The 22755-nt window shown below is 39.1% G+C and overlaps 1 protein-coding gene across 12 annotated transcripts in view; it reads right to left on the bottom strand.

The window, feature by feature from the left end:
- Positions 1 to 22755, bottom strand: part of ERC1 (ELKS/RAB6-interacting/CAST family member 1) — a 302298-nt gene that overhangs the window by 227446 nt on the left and 52097 nt on the right. For all 12 annotated transcript variants that reach the window (XM_055808142.1, XM_055808144.1, XM_055808146.1 and 9 more), the window contains exon 3: positions 8088 to 8504. In XM_055808142.1, coding sequence (XP_055664117.1) covers positions 8088 to 8504 — 417 coding nt within the window. The remainder of the gene's footprint in view (positions 1 to 8087; positions 8505 to 22755) is intronic.

Here is a 22755-nt window from a genome sequence, read left to right as displayed (position 1 = left end):
TATTTCTGCAACACAAAAAAAAACCAAACTGAAAAGAGAATGTGTAATAAGAGTCCTGTGTAATTTGTCTCATTACTATTAGAGTTTTGCTACTAAAAAGATACAGTTATTCAAATTTGGAACCAATAATCATGGTATTTTTTTTTCAGAAATTATTTCTGTATTTTTCCATTTGTCATTTCCAGCATTTGCAAACACAATCAACATATTTCCCTAAAAAATAAATTGATTGTATTAATAAAGAGCTTAACTTTGAAAGATGTACTGAAAATTGCACACACATCGATAATGGAGAGAGCCGGTTGCTTTGAAGCTCAGTTACCTTGGTAAAGAAACTGATCTCTCTGTTTTGCAATTTTATGAATACATTCAGACAGTGATTTCTAAATCTGATGAAAACCTCAGATATTAGGACACTTAAGTTTGTCAACAAAAGCCTCATCTAAAGTGAAAATTAAAACTCAGCTTCCAGTTCATCTCAGTATTCCAATCAGCAAGAAACAAAAGCAAAATCCCTCAAAACTTCAGCGTTACAGTAAAAGCAAGATAAATATGAGACCAATTCCAATCATCCTATTACTTTCAAGTAGCAAGCCATTGTGTTGAAAACTGACTACAGAAGCGTGAATTCAAAAGCTAAAGAAAAGTCAATTAAATATTAAAATCTTAATCATGTAGAACTTTATTCACATATGTACTATTAGTTCCTCATTTTTCCTTTCTTCCCTCTTATTTAAAGTGAAAATGCATATTTTTTTCCACTTAAATTAGCTTCCAACTTGTTAATGGCATTTTCAATTATTTTTTCTCTTCCACTGCAAAGTTCCACACTTGCGGAAACAAAAGTCCACAAATTTCATTTCTACTGAAGAAAAAGTGCAGGATAATATTAACATCTCCAAGGAAAGTATACCTACGCTGTAATTTGTAACAAAGCAAATCATGTAATACATATTGACAAAGAAAATCATCTAATATAACAAAACCCCACCTAGAGGGGGATGGAGGTGCTAAAATGAACTAGTTAGGATTTTTCCCTTGTATGAATAAAAAGAAAGAAAAAAATGTCTCTGAAGACAAAAAAGCTCATTCATATAGAAAAAAAAAATTCAAAGTAAGTTAAAAATACTAAATCTCTATAGTTTTTGCCCCCATGCGAAAAAAAGCATAAGAATAAACCCACTGAAATTTTTTTCAGTTTGATGAGATCATAACTACAATAAAGAAAAAACACCCTGACAGATGACTGCAGTTCTGCTTTTTCCCGTTTACTTACTTCCTATGACCTATTAAATGGCCATATAAAAATCAGAATTTTTTTATACTAGAATCAGGTGGTGTTGATGATTTCTTTGTAGTCTGGAAATACGTGGAACAAGTATGTTATTTTACACACTGATTTTTCAACTTGCTAAGAACTATCAAGCTACACACCTCTGAACTGCGGAAAGATTAAAATAATTTTATATATGTTTACATATTTTCAACTGTCATTCTTTTCATAAAGTCACATATAAGACATTCCAAACTACAATGGTACCAAAAAAAGCAAAATGTATAAAGAATAAATTATGCATACTCTCAAGTTGCACTAGCCCATTTTTTCAAATTTTGATCTACAAAAGCTCTATGTGTTTCAGAAGTACTCGTAGACCAAACAAGTGATTCTAAGAAAGACGTAATGATTTAAAATACCTTGATTGAAATCACTTCTCCCTGCTATCCTCTTCTAAAAGGTTAAAAGAATGAAGCAGCAATAGAAAAAGCAGAAACTTAATTTAACTCATCAGAAAGATCTTCCCTCATATGACAGTAGTAAGACTTCCAGTTATTGAATGTGTCTACTCCAGCAAACAAAAAATTCTCTCTGCAAGCGTGTTTTATTTACGTTGCAAAGTCTTGGAACAGGAAAAAGAAAGTGTTCTTTGAGATAACTCTAATTGCTCCAATTAAAATTTCTAAACCCTTCTCTGAGCCTGGAGCAGAAAAGGGTAAGAACTTTAACAAATGCCTGGAAAAAGAACTTCTTTGCAAAACTTGTCACAGTTAATTAAAAACTGGTCAGATAAGGCAAACGGCCTTTCTCTTCATTTATTTCAGCAGTGCTTCAATGGTATCTTTAGATGGCACATCCATCCTTTCTCACTCATCTCTCAGCTCCTTGCTGCTGCTGTTTGGCCATCACATCAAGTTTGATAATCTAAAGCGAAGTCAAGTATACATATGTTATAGCCTAGTGCGCCTGCTCGCTGCTCTGACAGGCACCTGCCCTAAGTGGAGGCATAATGAAGATGCTCACAGAAATTTAGTGTTACTTCCTAGAATAAAGTGAGCACTGTTAAGAGTCAAATAGCTACAAACAGGGATCAGCTCTTGTAATAAGGCCATGCTAGATAGCTGTAAGACAGTTCACAAACAGGACTTTGTGGGGTCGCCGTTTCAGCAAACACTGAAGATGAAAAGAAATGATAGCTTTTTCTGCCATAGCCTCTTTCCTTAAGTTCACTGTCAATGAGTGCCCTTATGAATGACCCATTTCAGTGACTGCTTTACATACAAAGCTACCCTTTATTTGTTAAGTGCCACATCCCTAACTCCTTAATTCACTTGTGCACTCAGTTGTATTAAAAATTGACCTTGTCTGAATGGGCCCGATTATTATTTAAAAAAAAAAAATCAAAACTGTCATTTACTACCAAACACAGGTTTTGCGACACAAGTTACAAAGCTATCATTGGTTCCTTCGTTGTGCCACACCACTGTAACATGCAAACATTGAATCTAGAACTGACACCTGAAGAAACCTTCCAGATCAAAGAGCCTTCCCCCTGTTTCTGAATAAAAGGCTGTAGTCGGCCATCTCTCCCAGACCCGGGTTCACCGTTCAGGGAATAACTGTCCCGATTTTACCTATCAAATCAAATGGCTGTTTCATTCTTTATGATTAACTATGTTGACATTCTGTTACACTGATATTTCAATGAACACCTCACACCACCTTCAGTACCGGCTTAGCCTCAAAGTTTGAGATAATTGCTCCCTTTTCTCACGAGAATGCTACAGCTACAAGATCACAGTTTAACTTAGAGCTGGTTTTGACCTGCTGCCGAAGGTACTGACAACAGTTACAGCCGATCACAAACCACTTGCAGGACTTATGTAATCCTTCATTACAAATATGTGGTAAAACTGTTACAAAGGAAGAACAACTGGCACTGTGCATGACTTCTGCTGCATCTTTTCAGGAAAAGGCAATAGCTGGGGCCATGTATATTACCAGGACTCTCAATTTATGTTATACAAGGCAAGATGGGATTGATGGCTTCATAGGTGTATTCGGTAGATACCAGTAAGTACACTGGCCAATGAAAAGAAGGGAATACATTTGGGATCCTCCTTAGTTCTTATGATTTGAGACACCAAAGGATATCCCTACCTGAGCAAGAGAAAGCAGCGATATGCCAGTATATCTTGGAGACTACGATTAGTATATGCCATAGAGTGCTGTGAACAAAGGTGTATTTGGTTTGCAGAGTATGCATGTCCAGTAGCAACCCAGACATAAACAGGTCATCAGATTAACTACTGTTGTAAAGTCTGTGCTGATAGCACTTGTGAAGGAGTAAGAAAGTGGGACAACACGGCCAAAGTTGTTTGGCGAATATCTGACCATAACAGACGATGAGCAACTTCTTTTTGTTCCCCCTGGGTAGAGCCAATACAGAAAGCTTTGGTTTTATCCTTTCTTCTAGGCAGATGAGAAAGCTGGACTAAAATCTTTATCCAAAAACTTTCAAGAAGTTACCTCTTTACTGATTGTGATGCCAGAGGTGTATGATTTTAGTTTTCTTCAGATGTTTATTCCTGAAGACAGACAGTAATGAACAAACCAAAGAGAAAGGTTTAACCAAGTTTGTGTAATGATGTTGGACTGTCCTTATGAATCATAGTTTGTCCGTAGTACTCCAAGTGTCTAGAACACCAGATATGGACACATTCACATGATATTCTGCCATAAGTTGCACTGATATTTGGTCTAGTACTCTGTGTAGCTGAGAAAAATTTATTTCTATTCAGTGCATCTAGCATTTGGGGGGATGGGGGGGGAGGGGAGCAGGGAGGTTTTCAAGAAGAGCACAGCAAGCTTCGTTATCTTTAGAGCTATCTGCTGTCACTGCCATCACTGATAATTCTGCAACAGGTGAGTCTCGAACAATGAGGTGGCAGTTAATGTAACTTGGGAGCTATTCTGGAAGCTGTAGCCCAGCTGCTGGATTTTGTCAAGTATTTCTTGCTGGTATGATAATAATTTTGTTTCTGAAAGTGAAGTCTAGAATACCAACAATAATATGAATAATTTTCACTAAGACTTAAGAAGGGATAGTCAAAACAGCAGCTATCTTTTTATAAACTATGAAGCTTAAGCTTGTTTTCTAGGGTAGAGGAATGTATGCAGCCACACTTTCATCTGCTGAAGTTAGGGCATCCAGATCCATCCCTGTGTTCAGATGTTCAATTAGACATTTAATTTTTCATTATTTTGTATTAATGAGAGACTGTCCTCTGTATTAGTGAGTTGCCAAATGCATCCTGTGCTAGATATAGGACCTTTCCTACACACTTGTATGGAAAAATCGCTTGAGTTCCCCAGAATTCAGGATATTAGGGAAAAGCCCAAGAAAGTCAAATTGCTTATGGAGATACGTCTCAATATCTGCAGGAACATGGGTATGGGAGACTGAGACAGTGCTCTGGGAGATGTTCAAAGATATGCAATATCTTCTATATGAGGAATAATTAAGCAGCATTGGACTTTTCAGCCTGGAAGAAGAGAGAACACAGAAGAGATATGACAAATCTGAAATTGTGAGTAGCAATCACTCATTCTCTGTATTTTCCAGTGCAAGAAGCTGCCAATGAGGCTACTGGGAGACAGGTTCAAACTCAAAAGAAATGAGACTGGTTCTTCCTGCAACAGATAGTAGGCCTACAGAACCACTTACCAAATGATGCTACAGCTGCAAAAGTTTACAGGGGCTCAAGAAGACAATGACCATGTACCTGGATGGCAGATCCATGGAGGATACTAAACTGACAAGACACCAAAAAAAAAAATCAAGAAAACCCTCATCTGCAAATAGTTGGGAAGATGGGACAGCATTACAGAGAAGCATCATGCTTATCTTGTTCTTACCCTTACCTGGGTGTCTGCACATGGCCATTATGTGGCCACTAAGAGGATGAAATGGATCACTGGCCTGAACCAGTCAGCTATTCCTTGGTTATGATCTTATCAGAACCGTAAGTCTGAGCTCTCTAATAATTTCTTTTCCTTAGGAAATCAGTGCAATCTTCAGTACAATCACAGTACTAGCAATAGTTGAAGAAATCAATGAATTCGTATTTAATTTTCAAACTGCTGGCCACTGCACCTTCACTGTCAGTCCAAGAAACCATCTGATGACCCTGAGTTTCAACATCATGCTTTGAATTACATGTAGGCTTCAAAACTGAAAAATGGAGGGATACCTTTTTGCTTCAAGATGCAGGTCTTTATTATTATTCCCCGTAAAGATTTTTACCAGATGTCTGACACACTTGTGAAGTCAGAAGCAGTACTAGTGGGTTCTGACATCTCAGGAAGTGCTTCAGCTAAAATGGTCAAAACTGCTATTTAGGTTTTTCTCAGCTTTTCCAGTGTATTAGAACAGGAAGTACAAATGCTGGCCTCCCAAGCTCATGCAAATCCCTTTGAGATACTAATGCCCCCTCTAACAGCAGCATTTAAAAAAGAATTTAGCATGCCTTTCCAGATCCTGGGAATGCTAGATACAGAACCATGAAGATAGTTGATTGACTTCTTCAAGGCAGCTCAAAAAGTTCATAGTTTGTACCTGGGGTAGCAAAGGGCTAAAATAACCCAAAGCTATGGAAATACAGACAAACATGTAATGGAAGATTAGCTGAGGAGGGTGATGCAGACACACCTAAAATGTCCTGCACAGAGACAACTTCCAATGTAGAACAGTGGTAACAACTCTGAACCAGATCCTGCAGAGCAGAGCAACTTGATGCTCAGGAAGTCAGATACAACCAGCCAGAGTTCAGCGACATCCCCTGATTTTCTCCAGCTTCCAGGAGCCCCAAGGATGAGACCTGAGTTTCATGCAGACAAGCCTGAGTTCAATTAGCTCAGTCTAGCTCAGAGCTCAACGTGGGCACTTACACAAGGGTACTTAACAAAACCCTTCCTGATGTGACCCAGTTCCGCAAGGAGATAATTTGGCAACTCTGCATGTGGCACCATGTTCCCAAGGCTACTAGACTGGACCCCACATCGTATCAATGGCGTGAGCTACCAGTTACAGCACGCCCAGCTTACCCTTCTCAATGGATTAGAGCTGTGTAAGCAGCAAGAAGTCATTAATTTTAAAATATTAGATAAACAGCATTTGCGCTTTCAAAGTCAGTAACCCATCTCTACCTTCCCCAGGGAACCCTTTACCATAAAGGCTAGGATTTAAATGATTGATGATTTCCACATATGTGTGAATGAAACAAGAATTTTTATCCCTCGACATCTACTCATCTATAGCTGAAAAAAATGTAACTGCATTCCTAAAAAATTACACAGCTCCTGCCAGCTTTTCATTTATGTTGCTGGACTTAAAGCAGCAACAAATGGAAGCCATTTGGGGCTCTTCCTGAAATAGATACAAGAATTGGAACACAGTTATCATTGGTTGCTAAATAAAGGAAAAAGCATGGTGTAGAAACTCTGGAATCATACTATCTTCACTGCAGACACTCAAGAGATTACTGCTCTATAAAAATAAATCTGGCATAAATCTGGCTTAGAAATGCAATGGGCTCTAGCTTTCTTATATAAATGCTTGCAAGAGCACAAGTACAATGGGTCAGGCCACAGAAAATATATGAATAAGAGGTATTAAGTAGAATTTGCTCAAACACACCTCAAAACCCTCTGTGCCAGACCTTGCTTCCCTGGCTTCTTAGACAGAGGGCTTCAATTTTGTCTGTGTGCCAGGCTTTCAAAAAAAAAAGCTAAGCCACAAAGTAGACATACAATGCCCCGAACAGGTCATTAGATTCACATATATGTGTTACACATACCTGTATAGTTATCAATTCATGCATTCAGACTAGATATAGATGTAAATTAATCTTTACAGAAAAACTTAGCATTCGTGAATACACATATATACATACACACCTGAGTACGTACACAACACATGCTGAATTACTAGCCTTTCAGAACTTAATAATAGAATACTTTGGGAGGTTGGTTGACAAGAGGAAAATACATTTAACAATATAAAGAAATGTAATGACACTGGCTACAAAACAACTCATTTATTGTCCTTTATTTTTCCAAGATGCTTATACGGTTGGACATTATGATCTTAAAGGTTTTTTCCAACCTAAATGATTCTGTGGTTATACGTAGCCTGGATTTTATTATGACTAGTTTAGGATGATTAATAGTGAAGAATGCCTGCCATTGTACTCCTCTACAATACAGATATACAATACAGGTGCAATACAGATATAACAATGTTTTTTCTTTTCTGTTTTCAGAGGTATGGTGGGAAGGGGTTAATGTGTACAGCAATGTCCCCTTTAAGTTATCTTTTTTTTGGCTGTGCATCCAGGGCACCCAATAGTTTTATCAAATACCCTTCACAGCAAGAGGAGTGTTTCCATGGAAACCGTAGAGCAATCATCCATTACTCCTGCAAAGATTTCTCTCAGCTGTCTCCTAAATACAGGTAGCTACTTTCTCTCACACTAAAATAGAATGGAAGAATGAATTTTACAATCTGTGAAAATTCACCTCCAGAGCTTCATATGGAGACTACAGTGAAAGTGGGGCCTAAAGCATAAAACCCCAGAAAGCACACACAAGGAAGCCATAAAGAAGTTTTAAAACAGGGAAAAATTATGTCAAGTTTGCAATGTAAAAGATAACTTTTAGAGAGGATGGAAGATTCTCTCCTTAAAGCTGTGAAATGGAGGAGACAGAGAAGAGCTTAAGATTGGAGATGAACCCAAACTTGGTCACTTACCTCTCTCAGCATGTTGTTTTCTTTTTCCTTCTGTTCAAGAAGGCTTTCCAAGTGGTGCACATGCATCTCTGCCTCAGCCAACCGTCTTGTTCGCTCATGATCTTCCTCGGTGGCTTTTGCTGACAGACCTTTACTCTGCAGCATCTCCAGCAGCTTTTTGATGGACTCATCACGTGCATTTAAGGTCTGTTTCTGTGTCTCAATACGCAGTTCCATCTCTTCTAAGGTTTTACGTAGCAGGAAGAGTTCCTTGGCCTGGCGTTCATGCTCTGCATGAAGTCGTTGGAAATTTTCCTCTGTGAGCTCTGCCACAAAGGGCTCACTGGTTCTAGTGCTGCTGTCCTGCTGGAACAGCTGGTTCAGGTCCCGCTGGATCCGAAGCTCATCTTGGAGAGCCTGGATAGTCATCTGCATATGCTAAAAGAATAAATAAATAAAATCAGAGGATTCCCTCCACTGGAGAAAAAGAGAATAGTATGACCCATGCCCGTCCTCCTGAACTACCATGAGGAAACCAGAACACCAATAGACCTACATTTTTGAAAGCAGAATTGAGGTGGAACTGGATTATACTACAGAAATTTCAAGTCCCTCATTTTATACCTGGTAGAAGTTGCTTAACACTAGAAACCTCTTACTTGGGTGACTCTTCCACTTCCACCAACTCGACTGAGCCACTATTTCAAACAGGAAAACATCAGTAGGCATTTGTCAGTAAGCTGAGAGCTTAAAATATTTTTTTTCCAGATGTTTGTGTACCCCATAGAAGAATTCTGCATAAGTCCCAGACTAGAATTACTATCTTGGCAAAGCAGAGGGACACCTGATTATTAGTATTTACATATCGTCTAATAAAATGTCATCAGCCATGAAGACTCCCAAGGTCTTTAGCACTAACACTACACACAGCACAGATTTCCCAGCTGACTTACAGAAGACACTTCAGCATGTCAGAAAGAACTATAACTATAGACAGCTGAATATATGCTGATGGGGGAGAAGGGTCACATCATACAATTTTATGTATGAGGATTTTAGTACAGAACAGAAATTGCCACCTTACAAGGAGGAACTGATCAATCAAATGATCAGCAGTAATTTGTAGTTCTGCAGGACACTAAATCCTGTGAATACAGTGGGTTAATATAGTGGGATAATATGGGAGAAGCAGTTTACTTAGAAAAAAGTCCTCCCTTCATATTTAGATACACACGTGTTTTCTTCTCAGCAAGACAGAAGTATCAAGACAATAACCGACAAGTACTAACACACAACAAAGATCTGATTACCAAGGATGACATACACACCAAGTGATACTCCTATACTCCCTTAAGAGCGGCAGACGTACTTACAGTTTAGTCTGAATGTGAACAAGTCAGACAGACTGATCACTGGGGTCTACCTTTACACATTACAAAAATGTGTTTGCAATACAGCTACTTCCAATATTCACTAGGATTAAAGTACTAGTCAGAATTAGTTATAATCTATGATCAAGCTTGACGCAAGACACACACTGTTCAGGTCTATAATATAAAGATGGTGCCAAATTAGTATGTTTGACATAAATCCAGGTACTTCATTTCTCTCAAATATTTGTGAAAAGATGAAATGTAAAAGGATTTGAATTTAAGTACTACTTCAAGAATATATTTATACAATTCTTATGTAAAATTCCATGGAAATACTAAAAAACTGCCTGGAAATGGTCTTGGGCAACCAGCTCTAGACAGCACTGCTTGAGCAGGGAGGTTGGACCAGCTGACCTCCAGGGGTCTATTCCAACCTCAACCATCCTGCAATTCTATGAAAAGACAATACACAGAAGACAGTATTTGCAGCACAATCATCTATCTTTAACCTCTTTTACAAATGCTAATGGTTAGTTTGGCTGTATAGAATGGTGCATAAAGGCAATCCAATCCCACTTTCTTTACAAAGTTCAGTACTTCACAGAGTACTTCCCCTCCTTCTGTGTTCTGGCCTAGCTTTTCAAAACCGAAGGTGCTGTTCTACCATCAGCTCACTTAAGTCCACACTGCCGCTAAAAGGAACAATTCAGCTCTCTGTCCTTCCTTAGGTGGCTGGTACTGACAACTGGACCAAAATGTCACCTGGTTAAAAATTCAGCCCCATCCAAACCACACAAAACGTCTTTCCAGCCAGATCGTTGATCCAGTTGATGGGAGTGACTACACTGATGCTGATCCTGGTGCGAAGTAGGGGTGGGAACATGCAGTCAAAGAGCTGGTGGAGAAGAAAATGGAACCATCATTTATGGTATCAGCATAAACTGAAATAAATTTAAATTTGTAGCTTCATGGTCCATTTGAGATGCTGTTATTGTCTTTTCTTCTATTTAAATAACACAATAGTTGGCAGATACTAATTCTGCTAATCTAAAACTACACTTTAGGTTACAAAATATGTGATAACATAGCAAAGGTGTATTAGGTGAGGGAATAACTAATTACTCTGTTCTAAAAAGTACATTGTGTTTATATATTGGTGGATGCTCAGATTTATTTCCAAGTCAGCTTTTAGCAGTTTAAGAGAAGAAAAGAACTATCTCAAGGGAATCTATGGATTTTGAAAATGTTTTTAGAAATCACTTTTTCCCTTTTTTTTAATTAAAGATTCCAATTTTCATTTCTTGTCATTTCTCCAAACCACAGTCAAAGTGAGAATGTCAGACAAACTCCAAGCCTTAAAATTGCAGTGCTACCACAAACATGCCAGCATGCAGGCAGGCAATCAAAACTACCACATCTCTTCAATTAATGTATGTTGATCAAGCTGTAAGAGAAAACTGACTGCACTCATGAAAAGGGTTGCCTCATCTGTACCTATAGAACACCAATAAAATCAGAAGCACTACAAAAGCAGTAGTGTGAGAACATCCTTAAATTTCATTAAACTTACACAATAACCTCACTAGACACAACTTTACAATTCCACGAGTTAATTCCATTTGTATTTGAGAAGCTCTACTTACCCACAGCCCAGCTGTGTGTTGTTCCTAGCTAATAAACAAATTCCTACATGCTTCCACCTGCCTCTCCACATACTGCCACTTCAGCACTTCCTTTCTCCCAGGCAAGAAAAGAGCTGCTTCTGAAGAACCACATCATCTACTACATGAAATTACTTCCTCTACTCAGTGTTGTCTCCAAATGAAACTTGGGTTATTTATAAACATCAGTGGACTAAATCACCACAACCTAATTCCTGTATTTTTACCATTTGGTCTGTTGTGAAATCTCATTTCAGTTTACATAGGCAAAAACTGTGTCTCAGACCCACAGAAATTATCTCCCCCAAAGCTGGAAAAGCCTCCATGCAACTTTTGGGTCTGTCCTGGTTTTGGCTGGAATAGAGTTAATTTTCTTCCTCATAGCTGGTACAGTGCTGTATTTTGGATTTAGGATGAGCATAATGTTGATAACACACTGATCTTGTAGTTGTTGCTAAGTGGTGTCTACACAGAGCCAAGGTCTTTTCAGCTCCTCACCCCACCCCACCAGCGAGCGGGCTGGGGGGGCACAAGGAGCTGGGAGGGGACACAGCCGGGACAGCTGACCCCAAGTGACCAAAGGGATATTCCACACCACACAACGTCATGCTCAGCATATAAAGATGGGGGAAAAGCTGACCAGGGGCCACTTCTCGGGACCAAGCTTGGCATCGGTTGGTGGGTGGTGAGCAACTGCATTGTGCATCACTTGTTCTGTACATTCTAATTCTTTTATCATTATCATTATTATTTTCTGTTCCTTTTCTGTCCTATTAAACTGTCTTTATCTCAACCCATTAATTTTACTTTTTTTTTTTCACCAATTGTCTCCCCCATCCCATGGAGAGCAGGGGGAGTGAGCAAACGGCTGTGCAGTGTTTAGGTACCTGCTGGGTTAAACCACAACAGTGTCAAAGAACCAAAATCTATCATACAATTCAGAAATGTGGTGTGAAAAAAAGAAATTAATCCCAGTGACAAACAGTATTTATTGATACCCAACAGCCTTAAGTAAGGACAAGAGAGTTTGGAACACCCAACATGAGTGGTCAGCAAGTGTCTTGAATTCAGTTTCCCAGGAAAAATGAAGAGGTGGGGGGAGAGGAAGGGTTAGCACCAAGCTTATGAATTACTATCACTGTTCTCTGAACGCCTCAGCTGGGAACAAACTTCATTATGTACAAAGTAACTGGAAAATTCACCATAGAAAATTATTCTATGCTTTTGACACCCACTCCTTTCCAACATGCAAGATGTATGCAAAATGGGTTCTTTTCTCTGATTTCCAAAATTTTGTTATGATTTTCAGAATAATGGAACAAAACTCTTTATTAGTTGGCATCATAAATAAACTACTTTTTCAGTTAACATAGCTCGTCTTCTATATAATTTCAAAGAAAATATCCTTTTTCCTCTGAAGGAGCAGGCAAGTCTTACTAGCTTCTCAACCATTTCTTAGACTTCACTTTTAAATCAGTGACTATCCCAGAAAGGCAAAATATTTTCCAAGTTCATGCAATACTAGCCACTGATGCTTAATCCTACTCTAGGACCTGACTAGAGACCTCGATCAAACTTGAAAAATATTGTTGAAACTTCTTATCTAGAAATAAACAAGTAAAAATACTTTGTAATACCACTGCGCTTCGTTAGACCATACTCTGCTGAGTAAGTACCAATCATGCTTTTCTTAAATAGTTTAATAAAGGTAACATAATTAAAGTCAAAGCAATTATGTTGAACCTGTACATTGCTTGAAGCTTATTGCTCTTATTTCAGACCTTAAGGATTCTGTTTTTTCAAGTAATGAAAATAGGTCTTCAAGCAAATTATAACTACACCTGCAAATCACAAAGCTACTTTTGTGAGTACAGTTCTGTAGGGCTGGTTATGCCCAATGTACTTTTCTTTTGACAGATCTAAGCCCCTTCAGGCCCACCTCAAATGTAAATCCTACAAGGGCAATGTGCAAACAACCTCTTACTGGGTGTTCCTCTGCTTGTATTACTTACATGGGGCAACTTAAAAGTTTGTTAACCAGGTTCTACACAGAGACAGAGTTTACCTTTCATCCAGCAACACAAAATTTACATCTGTAAGTAGCAGAACATGATTCAGTCTTTGCCTCCACCTAACAGGATTCAAATCCACATTTCCCACACCTGGGAAGATTAGTTAGATAAGTTTCCAACCTACAGTATGACTGCAGCCAATGATAATAGAAGTTCTTTATGTTTGGTTCACAAAGCAGTCCTGCTGTTGCAGTCTCAGGATAAGGCAATGTACCCATTGCTAAACTGGCGAGTTTGAGAACCTTGCTGCAGGCAGCTATTTTCATCTCTCCCTGTTGAAGCTTTTCCATTTTGCATGAAATATTTAAAGATGCAGTAGGCCTGACAGAAAACACTAAAAAGAACACAGCTTCTTATTCTAATTAGTAGAACGCATAAGAACAGAAAGACCTGAATAGCAATACCTCCAATTAACTTAAATGTTTATCATCCTGCCATTCTAAAGGTAGTGGGGGATGTGCATTTTAACATACTCAGAGAGAGAAAGGAATTTGATACTCTACAGCCAAGACCTGTATTCTAACCCTAGACCTTAGATCAAAAGGAGGCAGCCATTGCTGCTAGCATGATTTTGAAAGAAAGGATTAAACTGTGACATGCTTTTTAAAGAAAGGATTTCCACACTCATCTTTGCAAAACAGAGTTTGACCTAGCAAGCCATGATGTTTAAGATTCCAATATGCATGTGTCTGTCTGGTTTTGGTTGCCTGATTTAGGCTATTCACACTGCAGATACTGTCTTTGTAACTACCGTAATCAGGTACATAATTAATCCCATACTTTATTCAAGAAGTCTAAATGCCTAAATTAGAACTGTGAGTTCTGCAATACAGGCAAGGCACCTAGGCACTCAACACATATGTGGTTAACTTCTCCTTAATCTCCTGGATTTAAATTCTAAGTAGGTTAATCATAGAAATTAATTTAATTTTTGGAATATCAAGACAAAATTTGGTATGTTCAAGAGATGCCTGTTAACAATCAACAAAAAGGAAGAGAAGAACCTACTCTCTCCCAGCAACAAGGGAAAACATAAAATGCAATTATGCGATACTGTGTCACAGAAAGGTGTCACAATGACGTGGGAAGCATCGTTACATTCTTCAAAACTCAACAACTTAAAAAAACCCTCCTCTTCCACTGAAGAACACTGAAGACTCATATTCAGAAGCAAGAGAATACAGGGTGATGGGAAGGACAGGGAGAAACAGCACAGTCTGACTACAATAGTTAGTGTTGTGTTAGAAAAGCTTCAGCCTGGGAGATAAAGGTTCAAGCTCTTACTAATCATCTTCATACTTCCCAAATGAGACTCTAGTTAGTAGGCAATAAACTGTCCTTGGTTACATCTGTAACACCATACTCTTATAGAAGGGCCTGAGAGATTCTGCTTTGTACACGTATCTATCTGAATATTTACTCACTTCAGAATTTAAATCTACATCTCTCACATCATGGTGTCATAAAGGGAAGATGAATCTCAGCTCAAGGTCTTTGTCTGAATTAGCCAAGAAACCCCTTAGCATCTCCCACACTCTACTGAGCATCCCTGACCAAGTCTACTTCCTGCTCAGGGGTTGATTGCACCTCACCCTTCTCTGATTTTTAATCAGAAATTCCACTCTACAGAGAAGATTTTTTTTTTTCCTAACAGAAGTTTTGCTGAAATTAGCAGATTCAATAAAAGTTTCTTATAAAAATATTATTGACAAACTTAGCTACTGAAAATTACCTGACAACTTCTACTGTTAACCCACAATGCCAGTACATTCTGTACTGAATGACAGCTTATGATGTACATGTATTTGGAAGTTTTCTACAAATCTGCTCAGTGATCCAAGCTGTTCTTCATGTAGAAAACAGTAAGTGCTTGGAAAGATATAGGACAGGTTTGCATTTTTTTATTACATATCACATATTTCTGTATTTATCTTTCAGGATTCAACCCAGGGACAAAGAAAAAAAATTAAAAAGTAAACAGATGTAATTTGTTTACCAAATTACAAAACCAAAAATCTAGAATTCTGCAAGATGCCAGTTAACAGCTAATCTTATTCAGCCAACTATTTTTACAGCTGGGGGGAAAAAAGACAGGCTTTCAGCTACAAAAGCCCTTCCAGGTCTGAAACAGATGTACTTGTAGTACATACAAACACTGCCTTACTTTTGTCTGTAGATCATCATGACTACAACGCTACTAGTCTGGAAAGAAAAGATACAACAGTTATGACATATTTTATTTCAGAAGACAATTCAGTAAGGTCTGCCCTCAAATGTACATCACCAGAAAATGACGGAAATTAAATGTCCTCTTACTGCCAGCAAATCCGCAGACACAGTCATAAACTTTCGCATTATGATGATTCCTCTCATGTTCTTTACAATGAAAGCACTTCAAACATTTTTAAGAGGACGAACCACATTCAGCTCAAAAGAGATCACATGGCAAATGCTAGAATAGGATTTGGTCACTATGGGAAATCATTCTTTCCCATTCTCAAAGAGTTAATGTTTTGGCGGCACTTCTGGGAAATAGATTCTGCTGAATGCACTGCAGAAGCAAAGGCCTGGCTGGCTGAGGGAGTCCCTGCTGACATTCAGCTGCAGCCCACGCAAAGAAACTGAAAAAAGGGCTAATGTCAGGTGTCCAGCAGGGCTGTGATGAAACAGAACTTGCTGATTCCAGAAATGCTACATACTCCCTGTAAGATGGATATGGGGCTTCAAAACCCTTATTTAAATGGAAATCATTGGGTGATTTTCATAATGTTTAGTTTAAGATACAAAATACAGCTATGATTTTAATAGGATTTAATTTGTGAGAGTCAAAGATAGAGACTTGTATTTTAAAGACAACCATACATTGCATTATCTCTGAGAAAGCAGAAGGGCAAGATGGTAAAAAAATGCTACAGGTAAAGAGCTTAATTTGTCAGTAACACATTTGTCAGCTGAACTAGACTAACGCAAATTGACTCATTTGGTTTAAGGGGGCAGCATGCAGCAGCCTAATTCCTTCGCCTCTGTCTGTAAAAAAAAAACCCAAACCACAAAAAACCCAAACCAAACACAAGCAAACCAGCAGGAATTAATTTAAACTCCTGAAGTAAGAAGGTCAGAAACTACCTAATAAACCTGTAGCCACAGAAGAACCAAAACCGCAATTCAATCACCTCATACCAAGTGTAGAGGTACATCCATAAAAAAAGCTGCAAGGTAAAACAGGATAAATGCAGTACACCAATTATTTAGTGGTAAATGTCCACGTGAAAGATTTTACCTATGATAAACATGAAGCAGTTTATGTTACAAAGAAAAAACGTAAGCTATTTCTATATTCAAGGAATAAAGCATGTATATGGGCAGTTTCTACAGAATACCTGATGCACAGTAGATACGTACCTTATTCTGAAGAAATTTCTTATTGCACATACCTGTGCAATAAGAATAAAAATTCTGATTAAGTATAGGCTAACCTAGTAAACTTCTGAAAAACATCAGTTTATCTATCAGTTTCTGAAATATGAATGTAATTCTGACAGTGCTCCCGCTTCCTAAGGGAATTTGAGCTCTGTGGCTGATACCACAATTGGTCTAGTAGGCTACAGAATTCAGAGGAAAATTATTTCTAAAGTCATACCAGTTAGTCCCAGCTACCATGTGGTTAAATTTCCAAAGGTACATCTACATTAGTAGTTTAGTGTGTTTCACAAGCTTTTTCTCAGGCAAATCTTCCTGCATCTACATTTCACATGCTTTGAGTGTCAGCGCGCTATGATTCTGGAGGCAGAAACTGGATTCTTTGAAGTGCCCCTCATCGTTCTTGAGAACAGGAATTTGGGGATTAGGGCAAATGTTTAGAATTTCTCATCAGAATCAAAAATTTCCATACGATTTTAACCTCTCTTTCCTGCTAGGCTGTCCAAATTGGGTTAGCATTACACTACTTAAATATCATGTTTTATTTATAAGCAGATATGAGCTTTGATTATTTGTTCTTATGCTGCTGGGGAAACAAGAGTCCTTGCATATACACAGTTTCACACACTGTAGTAAAATAGTTCTTTACAGTTTCTGAGTCCCCTGTCTGGCAAGCACAAACTTCTTTTGTTACAAACTGTGTTGATAAAATGGATCCTCATGCAAGAAGTTTCTATAAAAAAAGAAGCCAACACACAAACATCAGACTGATCTATACTCAGGCCAGCCACAACACAACTTCTAGAATTCAGTCCTACACTATTTTTCATGTGTATGCAAAACACCCGATTTAATCCACAGTATTGATTATTTCTAAACGTTGTGCCCATGAAATAGGTGCTTAGGTGCAAATTCAGCTTTTCTGAACCTCTCATCCCCGGAAAGTAAGTAGAAATCATTAGGATACTTAAGGGAAGGAGAATTTTAACATTTACATATGTATACATGTCTAATATTTTCAAATTAAGAGCATCTACATGAAACATGACTCATTTTGTTCATAGATCAGGAGCTTCTCTGCAAAAACATATTATTAGTCACCTCAATTAGGGAAGTCAGCAAATGTATCCTTCCATTAGCTGATGCAAAGAATCCATCCAAGATAAAAGGTGCTCTGCTACACAACCTTTGATCTTGTGTTCAGTATTTTCCAAGATACAAGCATACATCAACACTGTGCTCTAGTAAGGAAAAACAGCTGATGATTTATATTGGAAGAGTAGTATTCGAAAAATCGACGCACAAGAAGAAAGCCGTGACTACTTTATCCACATCACCCTCCCCTTGCCAACACCTCCACAGTTTAAACCTTCTTCTATACTAGTTGGTTCGGAGATATTACAGTATAAATCTCAGCAAGAATATCTTGACTGAAATATTTTGGATAATTGCATCTGCATGCATAAACCCTCTGTCTCTCATGTAAGGGGATAAAGCATGGAGCTGGCCTGACCTTTAAAGCTTTTTGAATACTTCAAGCTTGTGACTGCTGAGGACTAAAGAAACAGTTACAAGGTAGGCTGCGGTGTAATAAAACTGTAAGCTTTGCCAACTTCTGCTTGCCCAGCAACACAATAGTTTGTTCTTCCTTGTCAATCTGGAATGCAGCACAGTGGCACCCTTCACCTGCAAGCAGTAGTGGGAGATCTCCAGTGCCTAGAGACTACGGATTGATGACTACACCAGGAAGTGTTCTTTCCAAACTTGTGCCTCCAGAAATTGAGTTACTGTCCAGACAAGATATCAAAAGCCCAATATTCAGCTGCTAAGCTGAAGAAATGGAGTAGTTGCTAGCTCCATCAGACAGAACCATAAAATCTGGACAGTGGCTCACCAGCAAGCTGAAAACACTGAAATTAACTGGTGTTTTGTTTGTTGGCTTTTCAGAGACATTTTCTTGAGCAAGAAAAGCATCAGACAACCAGATATGGCCATAACTGTAAGAAGACTGCACTAAGGACTTGATCCTTAGTCAAATAATAGAACATACGACATTCAGGATTTCAAACAACATATGGCTGTTCCGTGACACATAGAAAGTTCTTGCCCATGGAGTCTTTGCACAATGTTCAACCAAGATAGGGAGATAACCAACTACTGCCTCTTGCTGCACAGACCATGTGTAGAATGAGACTTTGCCAGCCTGCTTATAATTTTCTTTGTGCTGATTAGATGCTAACCTTGCAAGGCAAAAATCATCTTACAGAGATGACTACAGTGTGAAGAGGCCCTGCATGCCCAACATCTCATCCCACTGTTTCAGAAGATGATGGGACCAATTTGGCTATGTCACAGTCATACTTTCATTCTTGCTTTACTTGTTCATAGCCTCTATAATATACCTTCCTAACTGCTTTCTATCCCATACATAATTGTAAGCATTGCATCTTCTCACATTTGCCATATCATCAGTTCTTCAGGGAAAGTAAAACAAGTTTCCTGGAAAAGCATTTGCACATGATTTTCTTGTATTAAGCCAAGTAAGAAATAACTGCAGACTTACATACTCAATTGGCCCCAAATCCAAAAGGCCTACAAAGACAGCTGCAACAAGAGCAGTACGCAGGTACATCATCAGTGACGTAGAGGACTATAGTTTGTGCATTGCTATATACAGACAAAACCCCCAAAACCTCATTCATTTTCCCTTATTCAAGTAAGTAGAGTAGGCTTTTTTAGAGTTATCAGTGGCACAGCAGTCAGCCACAATGGCAGGAATCACTTTAAGTCTATCTTGCAAGATTAGGGCTTGATGTTCTCACAAGCAAGGTAAGTTCTTCCCAAATGGAAGATATGCATCCCTTCCATCTTCATAACTTTGTTAATTTTCTTCGAAATGCAAGAAAGAATAAAATAGAAACCCATTTGTAACAAAATTTGCAATAGCAGCAATCATCAGTGAGACTCAACTAAGCCTTTTCAAACCTGTGGCTTTTCAACATTACACATGTTATCTTCTCAGCTCTCTGCCATAAAATATTGGCTGCACTCACAAAGGGACAGACTTGAAAACACTCTTTTCTGGATACATGAAGTCTCTTATGCCGAGTATAGTTTTGGGAAGACAGGCAGATCAAATGCCTTACTAGTATTTCAGGATAAATTTAGAATATGACTGCAGTAATCACTGTCCCTGTGAAAGAACATGTAAAAAAACTCTGATCACAATGTCCTGACACTTACCCTCACGCTGAAATGACAGCAGCACCTCTGATAGCAAAGCAGAAAACAGCACATTACATTAAGTTCTAAAGGAGCTTTCTGTGACCTTGAGGAGGCAACACAATACCCCTTGAAGGAGTTCAAGAGATAAGTGACAGCAAAGCATGAAGAGGAACTTAGATAGTTCTAGAAATGAGGCGGCCTAGTACAACCTACCTGAACAGGAGGCATTCAAATTTCTGATAGACGTACCATGATAGTGACAGATACAAGGGTCACATGCTGCTTTGGAAATATTAAGTCAAGGATTTTCACTATGAAAACCTTTATTGGATACTAGAATGTGATGAAAATACTTAAACAGAAAAGTCCTTCCATTTAGAAGAGTGTTTCTTCCCCGCAGACATCTTTCTGCTAGGTACAAGAATTTTCAAAGCAAGAGGCAATTCCCTCTGGCAGCTCAAGCCATCAGGTGCGGAAAGTTGAGTTCTTAGTATGCCAGAGATACATCTGATCAGAATGTGAATCAGAGAAGCTAAAATGGGTAGTCTGCAATAGGACTGACAGCTAGAACAACTTTTGTCAGTGAAAAGTTTTAATACTGTGTCTTGCACATCACTCTAGGAACCAAGTGAATAGATAGAAGAACATAAAGCAGATCTGAGTCCACTGCAATAAGCATGAAAGTATCTAACACAGAATAGTCTTGCATTGTCCATGGATCAAAATGGACAGTCGCTGTAGACTGTGTTGGTAAAATCATTCAGGGTGAATCTCTCACTGAACGAATACTGCCTCTTAATAAACCTTTTCAGGAATTACTTACTCATGAATCACTACTACATGGTCATTAAAGCAATATGTCACGCTGTTAGGCTTCTTGCAGAGCAATAACTGAACTCCCTTGCTTCTTTATATACCAGACTGACAATACATAACTGTCCAAGATCTGCAAAAATAGAGATAAAAAGAATAAAAATGCAGTACAATTCAGTATTTTGATTCTGGTTCAAGCGCATTTATGCAAACCACCTTGTAACCAAGTGATATGCATTTAAAAATTATTCAGAGAAGCATCTTAATCTTCTGATCGATCTGGATGAACAACTGTCAAGACAGAAAGGAGAACAAATTCCCTGTTGTGAGTTCAAGGTGTCAATCCACCAACTCTAGCAAGAGCTTAAGCATGGCACCAGTGTCTGAACACAGATGTTAATCTCAGAACTACATGTTTTATAAGAGTGTTAGTTCAAAACTAGAAGAAAAATTAAATTGAAAAGGGCTTGTAGCGTTGAAAATCTGGAAAGCTCATTTGTCTAGTGTTACACTTTTTATTTGAGGGAAACAGAACAAGGTGGGTTCTGAAGCCCCAGATTAGATTCTCCTCACCTGTTGGATATATTCTGGGACCTAGAAAGAATTAGGGAAAGGACTCCTTTCCTCAGAGAAGGAAGGAGAAGAGTCAGCAGAACTGCTACCCTGACTTTCAGGGGGCAGACTCTGGCCTGCTTGGGAGACTGGTTGACAAAAGTCCCTTGGGAGGGAGTCCTGAAGGGCAAAGGAGTCCAGGAAGGCTGGACATTCTTCAGGAAGGAACTCTTAAAGGTACAAGAGCAGGCTGTCCCCATGTGCTGAAAGATGAGGCAGCAGGGAAGATGACCAGCAGCCTGGCTGAACAGAGAGCTTTTGCTGGAACCCAGGAAAAAAAGGAGAGTTTATGACCTTTGGAAGAAGGAGTAGGCAACTCAGAAGGACTAGAAGGATGTCATGAGGTTATGTAACAAGAAAATTGGAAGGGCCAAAGTCCAACTAGAACTTAATCCAGCTACTGTCATAAAAGACAATAAAAAATGTTTTTCTAAATACATTAGCAATAAAAGGACAGCTAAGGAGACTCTCCATCCTTTATTGGATGCAGGGAAAAACACAGTGACAAAGGATGAGGAAAAGGCTGAGGTACTTAATGCCTTCTTTCCCTCAGTAAGACCAGCTTTCTCTGGGTACCCAGCCCCCTGAGCTTGAAAACAGGGATGGGAAGCAGAATGAAGCCCCCATAATGCAAGTTTTTGGGGTTTTTTTATCATTTTATCATTTTCAGCAGTCTTGGCTAACTGGAGAGGTCTCAGTTGGCAGGAGGTTAGCAAATGTGATGCCCATATACAAGAAGGGCCAGAAGGAGAATCCAGGGAACTACAAGCCTGCCAGTCCAACCTCGGTGCCTGGAAAGGTTATGGAGCAGATAATCTTGAGTGCCGTCATGCTGCATGTACAGGACAACCAGGTGATCAGGCCCAGCCAGCATGGGTTTATGAAAGGCAGGTCCTGCTTGACTAAACTGATCTCCTTCTATGACAAGGCGACCTGCTTAGCAGATGAGAGAAAGGCTGTGGATGTTGTCTATCTGGACTTCACTAAAGCCTTCAACACCATTTCCCACAGCATCCTCCTGGAGAAACTGGCTGCTCATGGCTTGGATGGGTGTACTCTACAATGGGTAAAAAATCTGAGTGGCTGAGCCCAAAGAGTGGTGGTAAATGAATGGTTAAATTCAGTTGGCAGCTGGTCACAAGTGGCGTTCCCCAGCGCTCAGTTATTGGAGCCAGTTCTAATATCTTATCATGATCTGGACAAGGAGATCAAATGCACCCTCAGTAAGTTTGCAGATGACACAGAGTTGGGCAGGAGTGTTGATCTGCTGGAGGGCAGGCAGGCTCTGCAGAGGGATCTGGACAGGATGGATGGATGGGCTGAGGCCAGCTGCATGAGGTTCAATAAGGCTCAGTGCTTTAATCTGCACTTGGGTCACAACAAATCCATACAACGCTACAGGTTTGGGGAAGAGTGGCTGGAATGCTGCTGGCAGAAAAGGACCTGGTGGTGCTGGCTGATGACCAGCTGAACATGAGCCAGCAGGTGGCTAGGAAGGCCAACAACATCCTGG

The sequence above is a fragment of the Falco peregrinus genome, chromosome 6, assembly GCF_023634155.1.
Source record: "Falco peregrinus isolate bFalPer1 chromosome 6, bFalPer1.pri, whole genome shotgun sequence".
Taxonomy (NCBI): Eukaryota; Metazoa; Chordata; class Aves; order Falconiformes; family Falconidae; genus Falco; species Falco peregrinus.
Note: the sequence above shows the minus strand (reverse complement) of the source record. Positions and strands in the feature narration are given on the sequence as shown.